At 64.4% G+C, this 18903-nt stretch overlaps 4 protein-coding genes across 4 annotated transcripts; 3 read left to right on the forward strand and 1 right to left on the reverse strand.

The window, feature by feature from the left end:
• Positions 1-321: 321 nt before the first annotated feature.
• Positions 322-1192, reverse strand: MNEG_5836 (hypothetical protein; the record flags this gene model as incomplete). Its single annotated transcript, XM_014045685.1, has 2 exons — positions 322-896; positions 1048-1192. The coding sequence occupies 2 exons, from the start codon at positions 1190-1192 to the stop codon at positions 322-324; spliced, it is 720 nt and encodes a 239-aa protein (XP_013901139.1).
• Positions 1193-1843: 651 nt separating this feature from the next.
• On the forward strand, positions 1844-5662 carry MNEG_5837 (Conserved oligomeric Golgi complex subunit 6; the record flags this gene model as incomplete). Its single annotated transcript, XM_014045686.1, has 7 exons — positions 1844-1888; positions 2081-2251; positions 2509-2709; positions 2933-3108; positions 3446-4649; positions 4980-5143; positions 5518-5662. The coding sequence occupies 7 exons, from the start codon at positions 1844-1846 to the stop codon at positions 5660-5662; spliced, it is 2106 nt and encodes a 701-aa protein (XP_013901140.1).
• Positions 5663-8015: 2353 nt separating this feature from the next.
• Positions 8016-9591, forward strand: MNEG_5838 (lipase, gastric; the record flags this gene model as incomplete). The annotated part of the gene is made up of 4 exons (XM_014045687.1): positions 8016-8022; positions 8305-8526; positions 8873-9213; positions 9457-9591. 4 exons carry the CDS (start codon positions 8016-8018, stop codon positions 9589-9591), a joined length of 705 nt encoding a protein of 234 aa, XP_013901141.1.
• A 5509-nt stretch (positions 9592-15100) lies between these two features.
• MNEG_5839 (hypothetical protein) lies at positions 15101-18240 on the forward strand (the record flags this gene model as incomplete). The annotated part of the gene is made up of 6 exons (XM_014045688.1): positions 15101-15169; positions 15403-15548; positions 15923-16103; positions 16300-16407; positions 16614-16725; positions 17132-18240. 6 exons carry the CDS (start codon positions 15101-15103, stop codon positions 18238-18240), a joined length of 1725 nt encoding a protein of 574 aa, XP_013901142.1.
• Positions 18241-18903: the final 663 nt, after the last annotated feature.

The following is an 18903-nucleotide window of genomic DNA, read 5'->3' on the forward strand; positions in this document are numbered from 1 at the left end:
GGGTGTGGTCGCGCGTGAGGCGTTGGTGCTTGCGTGCGGCGGCGCTGAGGGTGCGGGAGGCCAGGCGAAACATGCGATGGGGCCCTGACCGCACCAGTGTCTGGCCGCGGGCGCGCAGCCGCCAGAGAGGGCGTCGCAGTGTGGGGCCCACCAAGCGGCCGGAGTCCCGCAAGCGCACGCCCAGCATTGCGGCACATGGCAGTCAGGCGCCCACCAGCCAACGCGGCCGCGGCCATTGCCAGTGACACGGCGCTCCCCCATCACCAAAGCACAAGCCATTCTTGACCATCCAACACTAAGTCCAAACGTTCTCAGTGACATTCACACCCACCGGACGATCAGCTCGAGCGCGTTGACCTCCTTGGAGCGCTCCGACAGCGTGAAGAGCCACCGCCACCGCCCGGGTCGCGTCGCGAGCCGCTCGCGCGGGAACTCCGCCCCCAGGTGCCGCGCGTACAGCGACTCCAGCTCCTGCAGGCGCCCCGCGACGGTGCTTGGCCCGTGCGCCGCCCAGCGCGGCGCCGCGGACAGCAGCCACTCGGGGTCGTACCCGGGCAGCAGCCGCCGCAGCAGCTCGACCTGCCGCGCCAGCCGCTGCGACGGCATGCCCAGCAGCGACGGGGCCTCGCGGCTGCGGCCGACCAGGCGGGCGGCCGCCCCGGGGCTGTCCAGCAGCTCGTCCAGCCCCCTGATGCGCTGCGCGATGGCGACGGGGTCGATCGGGACAAACCCCTGGGCGACGCCGCTCGCGACGCGCGCCGCTGCGTTCCGAGGCAGGCCCGCTGCCTCTGCGCTCTGCTTCAGCAGCGCGCGCTCCTCCTTGTTGATTAGGGGCGGCTTGGGGGTGTGGACAGGCGGCGGAGGCTCCTTCCAGACGCGACGCCAGGAGTCGTAGGCTAGAGGAGTGGTAAGGCGAGGGGCGGGGGACGGGGGGCCGGGAAAGGGGTTCATGGGGGGGCATGTTGGCAGGGCAGGAGCAGCTGGTGCAAATGGACGACCACTGAGATCAAAAGCGTGGCACCCGCAACATCTGATGGAAAGGCTCACTTTCTGCGGCATCAAACGAGCCGCCCCGGCGCTCAGCCGGCGTGGGCACGAAGTGGCGGGCGCGGCGCTGGCCAGCGGCGCCCGCCCAGCCGCCTGCAGTTGCACAGTGAGTGCGGATGTTGGCATCTGTGAGAAGGATTTGCATGCCGGCTGTCGTGCAGCTGGTATTCCAGGCGGCGGCCGAGGATGGCCGACGCAGCAACAGCAGCGGTGCGCAAACAGCACGTCAGCCCAAGCCGCAATGCCACCCACCCGCGAGCAGATTTCGAGCCACAACGCTGCAGCATGGCACGCTTTGGTGAAGTAGCAATTCTAGAAACATGATGCGCTATGCCGCTGGCGGTGCGATGCCCTAGAGGCGAGGAAGGCTGCTCCAGATCTAGTTCCCGTTATCAGGTGCCCCACGCACGCATGTGCATTGAATCGATTCCAGGCGTATTAAAATCAGCGGCAGTGCTGTTTGAGTACGAGATCTAAGCCAATTCACAGAGACAGTACGGTACTGTGCAGCTGTGTAAGCAATTCAACAAGATATAGGAAAATGTTCACGATCCTTGTGCATAGAGCATGATCAATTTGGGTAATGATACCGTACCGTACTGTAGGTTGAGCCCACCTCATTGATCATTTAGACACCCTTGTGTCGCTGAGAATCCCCTACTGTAGATATCTGTCGCCTGGATCGGAGTGAACAGGATCACATGGCATCTCTTTAGCTCTTGCAAGCGGCAAGAGCACCCCGGGCTGTGCTTTCTGTCGGCGCAGTGAAGCAAGTGCAGCGCCGGCGTCGGCGGCGATGGCGTCCGCCCTCGCTCCTGGCCTCGCCAGGAAGGTCAAAAAGGTAGGCTGGTTACAGCACTGATTGCCACGTACAGCCCGCGTGCCACGGGCTGCAGCCACCGGCGGGTGAGTGGGGACGTCGCCCTCGCACATCGAGCCGCGTGGACCTCGCCCGGAGCCAGCCCCTCCCTAGCAGCCGAGCGCGGCCTGAACCCTCGCCTGCCGCCTCGGCCTCCGCCGCTGCCACCATCAGATCCTCGAGATCAAGACAGAGTCCCCCGAGCTGGTCAGCGCCCTCAGCACACTGTCGGGCTTCTACGACCAGAACGGCGCCGCCGAGCGCCGGCAGCTGCGCAGCGCCGTAGAGCGGCGCGGGCTCGACATAAACCGGCAGTTCCTGGACGCGGCAGAGACCGTCATCCGGGTGAGCCGGCCGGATGAAACCGCGGGCCGCAGCCGCAGCGGCAGCAACGGCAGCCGCAGCAGTTGCCTTTTTTGCCCCAACAGGAAGCCAGCTGTGAGATAACGATTGTTCCCAGAGCGCCGAAACCCGCCCTGCTGCCGCAGAGCCTCGCGCTCGCCCCTCCCCAGCTGTATTTCGACCGCTTTGTGCAGCCGCGCTAGGCCGCGTCTCGCTGCTGAACAGCCCCCTCCCTGGCAATCCACCCGCAACTCTGACAGTCGCTCGACGATGTACAGGCGCAGCTCGACGCCCTGGCGGCCAGCTGCACCTCCATGACCGAGGCTGTCGCGTCAGCCAAGACCAGCGGCGGCGCGCTGCTGGCCGAGGCCGACAAGCTGGGCCGCGAGGCGGCGGCGGTGGAGTCCAAGGCGGCGCTGGTGGAGCAGTTTTTGGAGCAGTACCAGCTCACGCCCGAGGAGGTCAGGGCCACGTGTGTGTGTGTGTGTGTGTGTGGGGTGTGTGTGTGTGCGTGCGTGCGTGTGTATGTGTGCGCGCGCGTGTATGTGCATGCATGCGCGTGAAATGCAATATCATTTTTTGCATGCAGTTCATGCGGTTGTACGTGTGGTGCTTTCTATGGCGCATGAGCACGTATTCGCCACACCATGCACACTGCCCCCCTGCATCACGCTACCCCGGCAGGTGGCAGCCCTGCAGGGTGGCCAGGTCGGCCCCGCCTTTTTCGGCGCGCTGGCCCGCGTTCGCGCAATCCACGACAATTGCCGGCAGCTGCTGCGCAGCCACCACCAGCGCGCGGGGCTGGAGCTGATGGACCAGATGAGTCACTACCAGGAGGGCGCCTACGAGCACCTGTGCAGGTGCGGCGCACCCTCTGTATCAAAGTGACAGGATCAACCCCGCCAATTTGCTGTTTCAACAGGCCTCATTGTGTCAATTGATCAGATTCACCATGGCTTTGAGTCTCGTAGGAAGGGATTGAGGGGAAGCTCCGGCACCGAAGTGCTGGAAAGCCTGACCCCCCCCCGGTCAGCAAAACACAACAACTCTGCCACACGCTGCACACGCGAACCCGCACACGCCCACCCTTCTGACACAATGTCGCACACAACTACACACAACCCAAGACCTCCACCGCACGCGTGCCATCCCCTGCCCTACCCCACCCCACCCTGCCCCAACAACACACAACACCAGGTGGGTGCAGTCCGAGTGCCGCAACCTGGGGGAGCACGACGCCCCCGAGGTCGACCCAACTCTCACCGCCGCCGTCGCGGCGCTGCGCCAGCGGCCCGTCCTCTTTAAGTACTGCGCCGAGGAGGTCGCCTCTGCGCGCCACGGCGCGCTCTTCCAGCGCTTTGTCGTCGCCCTCACGCGCGGCGGCCCCGGCGGCGTGCCCGCACCGATCGAGATCCACGCGCACGACCCGCGGCGCTACGTGGCCGACATGATGGCGTGGGCGCACCAGGCCCTCGCGGGGGAGCGCGAGTTTGTGATGGCGCTGTTCGGCGAGGGCGGGGACGACGGCAGCGGCGGCTTCGGCGCGAGCAGCGGCGGCGGCGGCGGCTTCGCGGGGCCGGAGGGGCAGCAGCAGCAGCAGCAGCAGCAGCAGCAGCGTGGGAGCGACCCGAGCGGCGGCGGCGGCGGCGGCGGCGGCGGCGGCGGCGACGCGCCGAGCAGCGTGGCGCTGCTGGACAGGATCTTCGAGGGCGTCTGCCGCCCGCTGCGCGTGCGGGTCGAGCAGGTCATAATGATGTCACCGCCCCTGCTGCTGTGCTTCCAGCTGTCCCAGCTGGGGGCCTTCTACCACGACCTCGTCTCGCGCATCCTGGGGCCGTCCGCGGCGCTGAGCACGACGCTGGCGGGCTGCCGCGACATGGCGCGCCGCGCGTTCTTCGAGCAGCTCCGCGCCGCGGGTGACCGGCTGCTGCGCGCGCCGCCGGCGCCGGCCGCGGACCTGCTGCCGCCGCCGCAGGTCGCGGCGACGCTCGCGACGCTCTCGGAGATCGTCGCCGCGCACGAGGGCGCGCTCGGCGGCTCGGCGGCCGGCGGCGACGGCGGCGGCGGCGGCGACGAGGGGATGTCTCAGGTGCTGGACGCCGTCCTGGAGCCAATGCTTGAGATGTGCCGCCGCAGCAGCGAGGCGCTGCGCCCCGACAGCGGCGCGCGGCTCGACGAGGCGCCGGCGCAGCTCGACCCCTCCGCGCAGCCGGCGTTCCTGCTGAACTGCGTGTCCGCGGCCCAGGCCGCGCTCGCGCCGCACGCGTGCTGTGCGCCGCGGGCGGCGGCGCTGGCGGGGGCGGCTGAGGAGCTGGTACGGCAGCTGGTGCGCGGCGAGGTGGCGCGGCTGCTGGGCCGCTGCGGGCTGGCTGAGGTGGCGGAGCGCGTGCGGCTGTATAAGGTTGGGGCCACGGGGCGGTGCATGGGGGGGAGGGCGATGAGCGCGTGCGCATGTTGTACGGATGTGTGTGTGTGTGTGTGTGTGTGTGTGTGTGTGTGTGTGTGTGTGTGTGTGTGTGTGTGTGTGCGCGTGCGCGTGCGCGTGCGTGCTTGTTTGCGAGGGTGTCGAGCCGCAAGGGACTGCAAAGCCGCCGCGGCGTGCGCTCGCGCCCATGCTGAGCTCTTCTTGTTGCCCCTGCCTGCCATTCGCGCCCCCTCGCTCCTCACGAGCCGAACATTGCTGGCTTCTGAACTCCTCAACGCCCCCATCCCCACCCTCATGATTGGTCAGGCGTCCGGCGGCGGCTCCGGCCCTCTGGCGTCCGATCCATCCCTGTCCCTGCACACGGTCAGCGAAGCGCTGCGCAGCTTCTTCGTCCTCGTATCTAGCCCGGACGCGCTGCCGGAGTTCCGCTCAGTGCAGCAGCCGCGCCTGCGAGGAGAGGCGATTGCGAGGTGCGGGGCGGCGCACCGGCGCAGGCGCCGGCCTGGGGGTCTAGAGGTTTCCAGGACTTTTGCAGGCGCAACATGCTCCTCGGCCCGGGGAGCTCTGTGGCGCTTCAGAAATCGGCCCCGTGCGTGCTCTTAGTGCATTAGGCCCATGGCTGCTGGGTCTGTTTGCCATGATTGTTTTGATCGCCCCAGTTCCACAATTGTATGCATGCAAAAACACAACACGCGCGCGTGCAAACACACGCACACGCACACGCACACACACATGCACACACACACACACACATATACACAAATGCGTGCGTGCGCGCATGCGTACACACACACACACACACACACAAACGCGCATTCCTGCTGCGGATTTTCAACCCCTCCAGGGTCGCGTCATCCCTGGCCGAGGCTTACGACCTGGTCTACACCATGCTGGGGGACCCCAGCAGCGGGTACCCAGAGGCAGGCGGTGCCGCGGGCATCAAGCACACGCCCGCGCAGGTCCGAACAATCCTGGGCGTGGCCGGGTGACAAGGCGGGCCAGCAGAAGCGCAAGGGCATGGCAGGTCCTGGCGTGTTAGGTCGAAGGAGCGCGGTGGTTTTGGCGAGATGCGTTGCCCTGCACGATCTGGGTACGGCAAGGGCAGCGGCGGAGGACGGCGCGGGTGTTGAAGGCCGCAATCTTGTGCACCGCGTCCGGCCCATAGATGCGCTCGTGGCTCCCTTTTGCCCTTGCGCTTGTGTCCTTTTCTTGTTTGCGTTGCAGCGAGGCGCTGCTCCTGTGCCCTTTGAAGGTACCCCAGACCACACAAACACACATTGGTTCCTGTGGGGGGACCGTGATGGCCGCAGCAGGCGCGTAACGCACATCTCTTGCACACGCGTTTGCATGCACAACTTTCTGTCTGTGACCCTGGCGGAGTCGCAGAGATGTAGGGCGTGCAAAGTGCATGCCTCATCCCCTCACGCCCATGCGTAAGCATGATCAAGCAAGCATCTGATGACTGGGTGATTCAGGATTACAACAAGCTCCTGTCTGTGGCCCAAGCGGCGGCAGTGGCAGGACCGGACAAACCGGGTGTGCCCGAGGGCCGCACGCAGTCGGCGGCGCTGGCCGATAGCGCTGGCGATGCTCGCGGTCGTTGACAGCCGCGGCGCTTTCGTGGTGTTGGCCACATCCCTGCGCCAGCTGTGCAGGCTGCTGCAGAAACAGATGCTGACCAGCTCAGGGCAGCATTTGAGGCACAAATGGGCCAGATGTGCATGGCCGTTTGCCTGCTTTGTGGTTGCATAGAAGTGGTGGCGCAGCCCTCGCAGCCAAGCGAACTCATATGGCGCAGCAGCAATGCCTGGGATTTTTGCAAGGAATGGCCGCCTTGGCAGACGGGCACGCCAGATGAAAGGCTGCCTTGACCAAGTGCGAGCTGGTCAACTCTTGAAGCGAACTGCGCAGCAAGATTGCAACCACTGAATGGCCTTGTCTTGCCGGGACTTCCAACCACGATGCCGATCGTGGAAGAGAGTGGAAGGATTCCGGCCGCAAAGGAGCTGTTGGTCAGCAGTGTCAGGATGACCCGACGCGTGTGGCTGGCTGGCTGTGGGCACTTGCCAGCCCTGCAGCCGCCGAGCCCGCCAGCGTGTGTTGACACGGCGGCTCTGCGGGAATCAAAAGCTTTGGAAGTCACAACACCTTTGGCTGGGTTTCTCATCTGTGGGAGGGCGGGCTCCCATCATCAACGGCGGCTTACTCACAGTCATGATGCGCAGGTCATCATCCACCGTGTGGGTGTGTCCCGGGGTGTGGGCTTGGTAGGCAGGCACCCTGCTTGCGAGCACGAAACCTGCAGAGTCTGCTAAGCAGCGAGGCTTCAGAAAGTTTGCTGTCCTCTGTGATGCGCAGTTGACACGAATCCTGCATGGGACCGCTTGCAGTACCCGAGATCAGTGCCATCACCCAAAGCCTGTTGCCGTCAGGTTTTCACAGATTCGTGAGGGTTCACTCTTCTCACCGGGTGCGCTGGACACAGGATTCACTTGGTCCGCCGCAAATGCCATGACCCCCAACGCGTCGCGCTGACCTCGCGTGCCTGACCATTTCCAGGAGGCAAGACGGGATAAACATCTTGAAGATACCTGTTGACCGGCGCTAATGCCGCCTGGCTGCATCGTCACTGCCGGCCGTGGGCCTATGCGACTGCTGGTCCTGGGAGTAGTGCTGCTGCTGACTTGTGGAGCGGGCAGCCCCGCCGCTGCCGTGCAGTACAATGGCGTGGATGCATCTCAAAGCGCTGCCGCGCCGCGAGCTGCTGCACCTCTGTTGACGGACGCGGTCCAGCAGTTTGTAGGGGCCCTGTTTCGCCTGGCTGCCCCATTCACCACGCCCAGTGCAGCCCCGGCCCGTGTGGATGCCGAACCCCAGCAGCAGGCGGCCGCGCCCGTGGCGCCGCAGCCGGTAGCAGCTTCTGAAGCGATCGCGCCTGCGAAGGCGGACACACCACAGCCGCAGGCAGCCCAGGCCAGCCCTGTCGCGCCCGCAGCCGCGAGCGAGCCCAAATCATTGGCAGTCGTAGGGGCAGGTCCCGAAACGGCCCCCCTGGCCAGCCCTGCGTTGGTCCAGCAGCCGGTTGCCCCATCGCCGCCCGTGGCACCCAAGCGGACGGATTCTGCGCAGCAAGTGGCGGCGCGGCCGGTGATGCTGCCCCAAGACGAGAAGCTGCAGGAAGCTGCCTTGGCAAAGGCGCTAGCGAAGCACTCGGACTATGGTGCTTACGACAGGCGGCCACCGTATGGGTGGGCCAAAGGGCGGAAGGCGGGCGGGCAGCCGGAGCCTGTTAGAGGACTGGTCAACCCTGACAAGCCGGCGCTGAGCAAAAAGTCTTCTTCCATGGAGGGTGAGAGTGCGGTGGTGATGTGCTGCAAGTCTGCCCGGTTGTGTGTGCGGGAGCGTGCATGCGTGCGAGCTTGCACATGAGGGCATGATTCTGTGTCAGTGCAAGAGCTCCTTACACGAACTGTGCGCCCATGCATGCGCACCTTCATGCAGCGGCAATCTGCCCTGTACAACTCAGCTGACGGAAGCCTGGACACAGCACCAACTCAAGACCCCCCCCAAAAAAACCGCTGCGGTTTCACCCCTCGCCGCCTCGCGCGTGTTTATCCCCTCGCCTGGTCAGACCTGGTGCTGCCTTGGGGCTATCCCCTGGAGACCTACCCTGTGGAGACGGAGGACGGCTTTGTGCTGCGGCTGTACCGCATCCCCTACGGCGTGAAGAACTCGACAAAGCCAGACCCCAGGAAGCCGGTGGTCCTCCTGATCCACGGCATCACGCTGGCCAGCAGCTGCTTCGTGGTGCTGGACCCAGAGTCGAGCATGGGGTTCTACCTGGCGGATGCAGGTGAGGATGTGTTGCAGATGTGTTGTAGTGTAGGTGCAAAGCATGTGGGCGGGGGGGGGGGATATCATATGCATGCGCGCATGCGAAGTGTATGTGCACACGCTTGCACACGTTCAGTGTTTTGAGCTCATGCATGGGTGTTGGTTTGCACAAGCCCATGCATTAACATGGGCTGCGCGTGCACACTCGGTGCATGTGTCATCTATGCTTGATTTCTACTTGTGCTTGAACTTTGTTGGCTCTGCGCACGCTGGCTCTGCATTCTTAAGCAATTGTTTGCAAGCCGCCGCTCCCTCTCACACCGCGCAAACCCCCTCTTGGCCGCGCCGCCCATCATCCTTGTCAGGCTTCGATGTGTGGATGCTGAACACGCGCTCCAACACATACAGCCGTGGCAACAGGTACCGCGGTGACACCTCTGTCGCGTACTGGCAGTACTCCATCGACGAGCTGGCCCTGCTCGACCTCCCAGCTCAGATAGACTTCATCCTGAAGTTCACCGGGAAACCCAGCCTCGCGACGGTCGGCCACTCCCAGGGCTGCACGCTGCCGCTCATGCTGCTGTCCGCAAAGCCGGAGTACAATGCAAAGGTCTGGCTGATGATGCAGATAGGGGCGGTGACTCATGCGGAGGAGATACAAGCAAAGTATATGCGGCACCAGGCGGAGCTGCGCTCGGCCCAGAAGGTGGGGCACTCGCCTCCGCGGCTAACCGCTTGTTTCGAATTAGAGACGGAGAGGGCGTCAACGCGCTCGTGGATGTTTGGTGGGGGAAGTGCTCAAGCGAACGCAGCCGCCCTTCAGGCACATGCGAGCAGGGCCCCCCTCCTACCATACGCGCCTGCGGCCGCGACTCCCGCGCCCCTGCTTGCACCCCTGTGCATGCACCACTGATGACCCCCCGCTCTTGGCGCGCGACGCGCCCTGCAGGTGCTGGGCGGCGCAGCCATCGGGAACTTCATCATGAACTCTGTCACTTCGCAGCTCATCTCGTCCTGCAACGGCACCTACTCGCGGCTCCGCTACTGTCAGAAGCTGATCCACTTCTTGGTGGGCGGCTTGTGATGGAGCGAATCTAGCCTGGCCGCTGTCAGCAGGGCTCTCCCCGAGGTTGGCGCGGCAAAACCAGCACCTTTGCAGCGGCCATCCCGCTCCAAGCCCTGCCCTCATCCACATGTTTCAGCGCATCCCTCGCCTTGCGCGCGCCGACAAGCGAGCGACCGACTGCGCCACCCGTTGCTGCGCTCAATGCGCCCGCTGACGCTCTGGCAGTTTTATGGCGACACGCTCCTGGTCTCGCCATGGGACCTCATGAGGATCGGCAGCACATGGCCATCCACTGTTGGCACCCGCAACCTCGACCACTGGTGCGGCCCGCGAGGGCGTGCCCGATGTCGGCAAGATGCCCCTGGTCGCTAGCCCGGGTGATTTTGCACGCCTGCTGGGTGCTTTGTGCGCGTTGTGGGCGCATTCAAATGCATGTGCGTTCGCACTCGCACATGCATGTGCGTGCGCACTCGCACATGCACACGCACACGTACATGCACTCGCACATGCACACGCACACGCACACGTACACGCACACGCGCACGCGCGCATCCCCTTCCCACACATATACACAACCACAGGAGCCAGATGTCGCTCTCAGCCAGCGGGCTTCGGATGTATGACTTTGGCACGAACTGCTCGTCAACGCTCAATATCCAGAAGCAGGCCTTCCAGGAGACCTGCAACCAGGCCATATATGGACAGGAGGATCCGCCCAAATACGACCTCTCAATGGTGACAGCCCGAGCGGCCATCCTTGAAGGTGCGCGCCCCGGGCCGCTCCCGGCTCCCGTGCTCGAGTTGGCCGAGGGTGCCAGCGGCCAGCCGCGAGGGCTGCGCATGCGAGGCAGGGCGATGCTGGGTCTATTCAGGTGTTGTTGGGCCGGGTTCATGTGGGGCCAGGTTCATTCGGGAGTTGTCGTCGATTCAAAAACGCGTGTGGCCCGCTGGCGCCCAAACGTCACGCCAGGGGCAAACGACGTGATGGCGACCCCTGCTGATGTGGACAAGGTGGTCAAGGAGTGGGGGGCCCAGCTGGTCTACAACAAGCTCTACCCCATGTACTCTCACATGGACTTTGTCTGGTGGGCAGGGGGCTGTCGTGTGGAAGCACCCGCGATTGGACCTGGCAGGGCGGCCACGCGCCGCCGCGGTCGTGGGCTCGCTCTGGCCGGGGCATGAGGGGCCGACACAAAATGGGCCTGGGAGGCACATATCAGGGGTCCTGAGGCTTGAAAAGGCGGGGGGAAGGTCCTTGGTGGCAGCGATCCCAGCTAGCTGCGCAACGCGGTCATTGCTGACCGGCCCCGCACCTCTTGAAACATTCGATTCCGGCAGCGCCCCTGCGCAGCGCTCGCTAGGTGCCGGCAGTCTGTCACCCCTTGCCCTCTGCTCACAACGCTGACACAGCTTCATCCTCACCTCACATTGGTCCCCTCTGCCACGCCTGCTGCGGCTCCCCCCACCGCAGGGCGCGGGACCCCCTTCCAAAGCAGGACATCATTCAGCTGCTCTGGCGCTTCGCGCCACCGCCCGGCGCACCTTGAGCGCTGCCGCTAAAAGTATTAGCATGCTCCTCCGTCTTCACAGCAGAGCGCCGCCCGCAACATGAAACCCTTCGAGTGCACATGTAGCGGGTTGCGCACCACTTGGACGCCATGTGCGTCCATGCAGGGCAGCAGGGCAGCAGTTTCAACCATGCTCGAACACAAAGGGTCCAGGCCCCTTCCTTTGCACCATGAGACAGCCCCCTCTTATGGTTGCGTAGTTCACCATCCCAAACAACGCAAGGGCTGCTTTCCCGGCTCCCACCGCCAGCACCTATGAATTGCCATGCCATATTGTTACTCTTGAGAGGGTCTGGCGGCAAAGCAAAGGCTGCACGCGCTGGCGCGCCGCACCCCCTGTTTTGTCCGCCTCCCAGAATGATCGGACATGCGTGCATTTATTGCCGCTACATGCGGCTGCGTCGCTTTCTGTTGTGTCCAAGGCAGTGTTTGCACCACGTTGTCTTATTTCCCACAAGCTGAGCAAAGCCAGTCGGCTGCGATCCCATAACAGCTATGCGCGGTCCCATGCCCTGTGCATCGGGCGCACGTGGAGCTCCGTGCGCCTCCATTTTAGTGCAGAACGCCTCTGTGCTGCACCCGCACTGACGGTTGTGGCGGCGCCGTCTGTGCGGCTTACCCTCCCTGGTGTACCTGCGACACTGGACGCTTGTTCTCGCGCACCGACATGCAACGCGTTCCAGGATCACTCAGCCAGTCGCGGTTGCTGAATTGCTCACGATGCTTCAACACGTGTGGCATGGCCGCAGCTGGCCTGTTCAGGCGCCGCGCTCCTGTGCCTGTTGGGTTGCCTGTTCTGCCGTTGCCGCACCACACTTTTGGCGGCGCGCGCAGCTCCACAGCAAGCAAGCGCTCCTAAAGGAATGAATACACACTACATCACGGGCAAAATCTGGAACGGTGGCCCTGCACTGCTACACCGCTGGTGTGGCCGCAGCAGGCGGCGAGAAGGTGGTGTCCAGGCAACCTCACCCTATCGCGCACTGCACGCATGGCTCGCCAGCATCGTGACAACCGCTCAACGCCTTTGGTGCAGCTGGTACGCTGAGGAACCGCGTGATGCTGATTACAGACGCACTCAATTCTGATGGGTGGGTTTGCGGGCGTCGCCGAAGTGGGGGTCCGAGGGTGCAGGAGAGCGAGCTGCGGACACATTGCAGCACAGCCGCCTGATATTATCTTCACGAGTGCTGACTCTCGTTTGCCTTTGCCCCTTGCTCCGAACCCAGTGCACACGCATCCGTTCTGGTTTCAGTGCCGTCTCGCTTCTGGGTGCCAGCTGCCCAGGGGGCCTTGCTGCCTTGCAGTCGGCGATTGCATGCAGCAAACCTGCCGGCGGGTTCGGGCTCAAGTAAGGCAAACATATTGAAGTGTAACACACAAACCCCCGGGGGACTGAAACTGCTAGCAGCGCTTTGACTTTGACTGGCCTCCGGATGACCCGCACGCAACAATGCAGGGACACAAGTAACGATTGGCACGGCTCATGAGCGTGCAGCAGGAGCGGCACCAGCATCAGTGAGAGGTTGGGCAGCCCCTTCATTAGTCAATATTCAGGTATTCCTATGCAGCAAGCGGTAGCGTGGGATCCGCATGAAAGACAGTCACCCTCACCGCCATTTAGCCATCGGGGGCACTTGTTCAAGTTGCCCACTTTCACGGTCGACACCAAGGACACGTCTGGTGACCAGAATTGTTCCAATCTGGAACTGCAGCGTCGATGTAAGCATGCAGCACACTGCACCGATGGTCTGGACATGGGGGGGGGCTGCAGTAGCATATGGAGCTCAGATCTGGAGCTGGAAAACAGTCGCGATGCGCGCTAAGCCTGCACATTGCTCAGCAGCGAGGGCGTGCGGATTTGCAATCAAATCTTCTTGGTGCTCCACATTTCTTCGATCATCACGAGGCGCTTCTCAGGCATCATGCGTTTGACCAAGTTAACCCCTTGTTGACTTTGTTGTGCAATTAGAGGCAATGGGCCGACCCCTTGCAAACCTGGAAACCAGATTGATCAGCAACGTCGCACGCGGCGACGGCTTCTCCACGCTCTTTACTATTCCTGCCCCAGCGACCATACCATGGCACTACCTGCAGCGTCGCCCGCCATGAGTGCCTTGAGCACACATGCCACAGGCATCTGGCGTGTTCGCCCAAGCCTGTACAGTACTGTACGGCCTTTGGGTGCTGAGGCGCGTCATGGTTAATGGGACTGGGAAGCAAAGAATTGCACTCCCCACACAGGCACATACAACGTGCTGCGGACCCAAAATTGCGCAACTGCCAAGCAACGCGTGCGCCTCCCCTGCACTGCTTTGGAATGCCAACTGCCTTGCTGGCGGGCTGCCAGCGCGATCATCAAGCCACCACCTGTCCCCTGCATTACGGTACAGTCTTCCCCCATTACAGTGACCCATCTGGGGTCGGCGGCACGTTCGCTATAGCTGGCTTGTTCGCTATCGCGAGTAGTGAAATTTGGCAGCTGCTGGTTCGCTGTGGCGGGGGGCGTCACAAAATCCAGCGATTCAGGGCTGCTTTGCTCTGAATGCCAAGAGCTACATATCAAGCAAGTATTTTCGATTGAAATCAGCTCTATGGGGCCAAAGGGGTGATAGGCTGCCTGGAATTTGTTGACCCTAAACCCCATTCGCATACTGTACCTGCCCGCCACTGCTGTGTTGTTGACGGGCTGTTGCTTGAGCCGCTTCAGCAGCACCTTCCTTTGGTCAGCGCGTCCACGAACATGCAACTGTCTCATGCTTTTGGGAATTCCCACAGACTGACTCTGGCAACATACACGGCATGTGCCGATCACAAAACTCAACTGCAACTTTTAACAAGGACAAGCTCGCTACGACCAGGCAGCACTTGCCAGTCGCCCGCACTCATGCTACCGCCCAAGGGCGGTGGAACGTGGCTGTATCTTGGAGCTCGACATACCCCGGCCGGCGCGTCCGCTGGTACCAATGCATGGCCTTCCACCCCATGAATGCCAGCAGGGCGACAGCCCCAATGCAGACCAGCTCAAACACAAACCCCTGGGAGCCGGAAAACTGTGGAGGGTCTGGCCCTCGGCGGCCGTGCGGTGCACCACTGCCTTGCAGCAGACGGCGCTGCTGCTGCTGCTGCTGCTGCTGCTGCTGCTGCTGCTGCTGCTGCTGCTGCCGCTGCTGCTGCTGCTGCTGCCGCTGCTGCTGCTGCCGCTGCTGCTGTTGCCAATGCTGCTGCTGCTGCCCCTGCTGCGATCGGCTCGAGCGCCAATGCTGCAGCTCCCCTTGATGCTGCTCCTGAAGGAAAATGGCCTGCTCAAGTTGTGTTTGCTTGTCATGTTGCTGTGTCAGGGGCAGGAGGGACCACGCCCCCTGTGGCTCGGACAAATGTACTGGCGGCGCGGCCGTGACACTTGGACGCCGCTGCACATCAGCGTGTGGTTTGCCTGACAACCACGCGGGCGCAACTGCATGCCAGGCATCGCTAGGACGCTGCTGGTGCTGTGAAAGCGCCGCTGCCTTGGTCGCTGCGACGCATCCAGGTGGGCAGAGTGTGTGTGAGCGAAGTTGCATCAGCACGCACGCCAGCGAATCACAAAGCGGTATCAGGGAGTCGACTCTTACCCGCGAGGACGAGCAGCACCGATGCCACGAAGGACAAAGAGGTGTTCATCTCATACGCACGCCCCTTGCACGCAGAAAGGCACGCTTGCAGCCAATTCAACTGTTTGTTTTGACTGGAATAAGAATACGGTAACACAGCGAGTGGTACCTGGTGAGACTTTCGAACAGGTTTGAACTCGCAAGAAGGACGCCTGCTATGGAGCATACGCGCGATCTGAATCGAAGGAAGAAACGAGACACTATATGTGACAACTGATCACCCACCAGATCGTTGTTGTGAACCGTCCCGCCTTCGGCTTGTCCTTCAATTATCTCCCAGGCGACACAGGGCTGGCGCTAGCGTCAATGGGGACCGCAAAGCAGTCCCAGCCTGGCGGCTTGGGCGGGCTGTACTCCATCATGCAGACAATGGAGGTGCGCAGAATTCGCAGGCGCTTGCGTTGATCGCGCAGCAATGGCGGCAGGAGGAGGGAGCTATGAGAGCACATGCAGCACCACCAAATTATATCCTTGTCGCCAATCACCATCGCATTGTCACCTGGGCAACCCGCTCGCACAGCCCCCTTGCCCGCCACATGCAACACCCAAGCACCCCCCCTCGCGCCGCCCGCCCCCGCTCGCCCCGGCACCGCCGCGCCCCCGCGCAGTCCAAGCTCGGCGGCGGCGAGGGCGTGGAGGGCATCTATGGATCCATCACCGCCACCGGCATGCAGAAGATTTTCGACTGCATGCATCACAGCTGCGCCCTGGGGCCCAGGAGCACGCTCATCGACATAGGAGCCGGCCTTGGGAGGTGAGGGCTGAGCAGCGCAGGGGCCCCGAGCGGGGCAGGCGCGCGGACGCGCACACGTTGTCTATGCCGCCGCTCGCCACCCTGGCGCAGCCTGCCGCCACCCGCCGTGCAGTGCGGGGACACAAAACTCGGTGGAGTGGCGTGGCTTGTGGCCCGCCTGGGCAAGCACCCCTCCTTCCCTGCCTCTGCTGCGCAGGTCTGTGCTCCTAGTGCTTCCCATTGAGCCAAACACAACAAGCGCCTGCGCAAGACACCCCAAATCCACTCAAAACACACATACACGTACATGCGCGCACACAGCACCCGACACCCTCCACAGCCTCCCCACCCCACGAACCCTCACACGAAAGCACCAACTTGTTGCCCTACACCAGGCCCCTGCTGCACGCGGCGCTGAGCCACCGCCTCGCGGGCGCGTATGGCGTGGAGCTGGACCCCGTCAAGTGCTCCAAGGCGGAGGCCTTCATTGCTTATGTCATGCGCGAGCTGCGCGGCCGTGGCCTGGGCCACGACGGCATGGCCACGCCCCTCATCACGCGCGCGGCGGTCGAGCGGGTGCGGGGCGCGGAGGGGCGGGGCGCGGAGGGGCGGGGGCGGCGGTGAGCGCGCCGCCAGGCTGCGGGCGTCGCTTGAAATAGCGCGGCTCGGCTGGTTCAAGGCGCCTGGGTCATGGGAACCCCGTGCGCCGGGATCTCCCATGTGGTCAACAATTTATCCTGCGCCTGTTGTTGGAAATGCTGTCTTCCCCCAGGTGGCGTCCCTGGACCCCGGGACCCACGCCTACAGCTTCTGGGAGGGCGTGCCGCGGGAGGGCAAGGCGGCGTTTGGGCGCCTCTTCCGCGCCTCGCCCACGCTCAAGGTGCGAGCGGCGCACCAGGCAGCAGCCGGCAAGGCGCCAGACCAGGGTATGGGACTGGCGGCGCTTGCGGGGCCAGTGGCGCGCGCCTGGTTGGGTGCGTCGAGCGCTGCGCGTGGCACAAGCCTGCCGCCACGTCAGCACCCCCGACGCGCGCGCGTGCGCCCTTGCAACCGCTGCGTTGCATACGCGCACATGTGCGCCCGCAGGCGGTGGCCGTTGTGCAGCGCGCGATGCGCGGCATCAACCCCTGTCTGGAGATGAGGCAGCTAGGGTTTGGGCCGCTGCTGCTGATCAAGAGCTTCTCTGTCAACATGTCGGGTGCGCGCGGCTGGCGCGGCCGCGCGGCGCCTTGGGGCCTAAGGGGGGTGTTTGGAGCGAGACGCGTCCCCTATTTAAACGGGAGGCCGATTGTTTGCATGCAGAATTGAGGCAGGCCGACTTCCAGGGTCCGGAAGGGCGCCGCGGCGTGTGCGGGCTGCGCCTTGCGTCGATCGGGCGCGCCTGCCGCCAACAGGGCTTGGGGAACACATACGCCACTTGGACGCCTGCCGGGCGTAGCAGCTGCCTTGCAGCTGCCTGCCACTGGTTGCCGGCGTGTGCCGCTTGCCTGCGAAGCCAGGGGCCGCATGTGGCTCCCATGCATCCATGCTCCTTCCGCCCATAAAACCAGCGAACCCAGCGTTTAACCGTCACCTCCGCCCTCCTCCATCGCCCTGCTTCACAGGCAGCGGGCGAGCCTTCACGGCATACATCTTCTCAAAGGTGCCCGCCCCCACAGCCGACCTGCTGCGCCGCCAGTCGCGCGCCAGCATCGGCGCTGATGCTGCAGGCAGCCCCTCCGCCGCGAGCCCGAGCTGCAGCGGCTCCGCGGGCGGCGATGCAGACGCGGCGTCGCCGGCGGCGGCGGCACCGCCGCGGGCGGGGCGCGGCGCGCCGGGCGCCGCGACGGCGCACCCGCAGCGGCTGGTGCGGCTGCGCACAGCTGAGTCCGAGGCGGAGGCGGAGAGCCAGATGCGGCAGTGGCAGGCGCCGCTGGCGGCTGCGGCAGACTGCAAAGCGGCGGCCGGCCGCAGCCCGCGCGGCAAGCGGGGCCTGGCGGCGGGCGCGGGCGCGGCCGGGGAGCGGCAGGATGAGGAGGGGGTGGAGGGCGAGGGGTCGCCCAGCAAGAAGACGCGGGAAGCCGGCGCCAGCAACAATGACAGCACGCGAAGCACAGATCAGGATGTGAGCGGCGGCGGCGCCGCGTCCCATTCGTATGGCCTCCGCCCCAAGCGGCTGGACCTGTCCAGGAGCCTCAGCGGCACGGGCTCTGGCGACGGTGCCGCGGCGGCGGCGCGGGCCGTGGGCGGGGCCAGGAGGGCGCGGCACGGGGCCGCAGCGGGCGCGGCGGACGGCGGCGGCGCTGGCCAGGCGCGCAGTCGCAGCGGAGGCAGCGCGGGCGCAGCAGCGGCAGCTGCAGGAGCTGATGCCGAGGCGTCCTCGCGGGCGCCGGCAGCGGCGCCGCGGCGGGCGCAGCGGCAGGGCGGCACCCACACAGATGCCGGCGCCGGCGCGGCGGGCGGGCAGCCCGACGAGCAGCCTGGCGCAACGGGTGCGGCTGTGGGTCAAATGGATGGGCAGGGGCAGGAACAGGGACAGGGGCAGACGGCGGCACCGGCTGGTCCAGCAGCAGCAGGCGCCGGCGCCAAGCTCAGGCAGCCCGCCATCTCATCCGCCTTCAGGCAGCGCAAGGCGGGCGCCGGCAGCAAGGCCAGCAAAGCGGCGGCGGCGGGGCCGGGCCGGGGCCTGGGCGTGGCGGCGGCGCCCCCGGGGCTGCCGTTACCGTCGGCTTGAGGGCGGTCATTAATACCGCCGGCAGTTGCCAAAATTTGCCCAAGTGATGGTAAATGGCCATCTTCACTGCTAGGGTTGGCACGGAAGCCTGCCAGCTGCTTGCAGATCACGAGGCGTCAACTCGATGGTTAATTACAGCTCCTGGCTGCGCAGGCATTGCAGCTTGAAGGGGCTTCAAGCCGCGGCGACCCTCTGGTCCCTGCTGTGCCAATGAAGCGCGGCGCAGCACTGCAATAATGTGTGTGTTGCGTCAGCAGCAGGGGTGAAGCACAGCCAATATCACAAGCACCGCCAATAGTGTAAGAGCAGTTCATCGGCCAGCATGGCAAGGGCCATTGTTGGAAGCACGAGACCACAGGGCACTGCCAGTCACAGCGAGTCACGAGCGCCCAGTACCAGAACAACCAACCCGCAGCAGTAGCCAGCATGGGCGTGGCCCAAACCCGAGAGAGAGAGAGAGAGAGAGAGAGAGACTACGCTGACGCCTCGCGTAGCTAGAAGCCACACTGCAAGCGGCGCCGCGTCGGGTTAAGGAGAGGGGTGTGTGTGGTGAGCCACACCCCCCACCGTGCCCAAAGCCGTATGGAAAGAATATCATGGCTCATGAGTCACAACCCCCCAAATGACCGCGTCGCCAACATGAGACAAGTGCCCCCACAAACC

This window comes from Monoraphidium neglectum (genome assembly GCF_000611645.1).
Source record: "Monoraphidium neglectum strain SAG 48.87 unplaced genomic scaffold scaffold00898, whole genome shotgun sequence".
NCBI lineage: Eukaryota > Viridiplantae > Chlorophyta > Chlorophyceae > Sphaeropleales > Selenastraceae > Monoraphidium > Monoraphidium neglectum.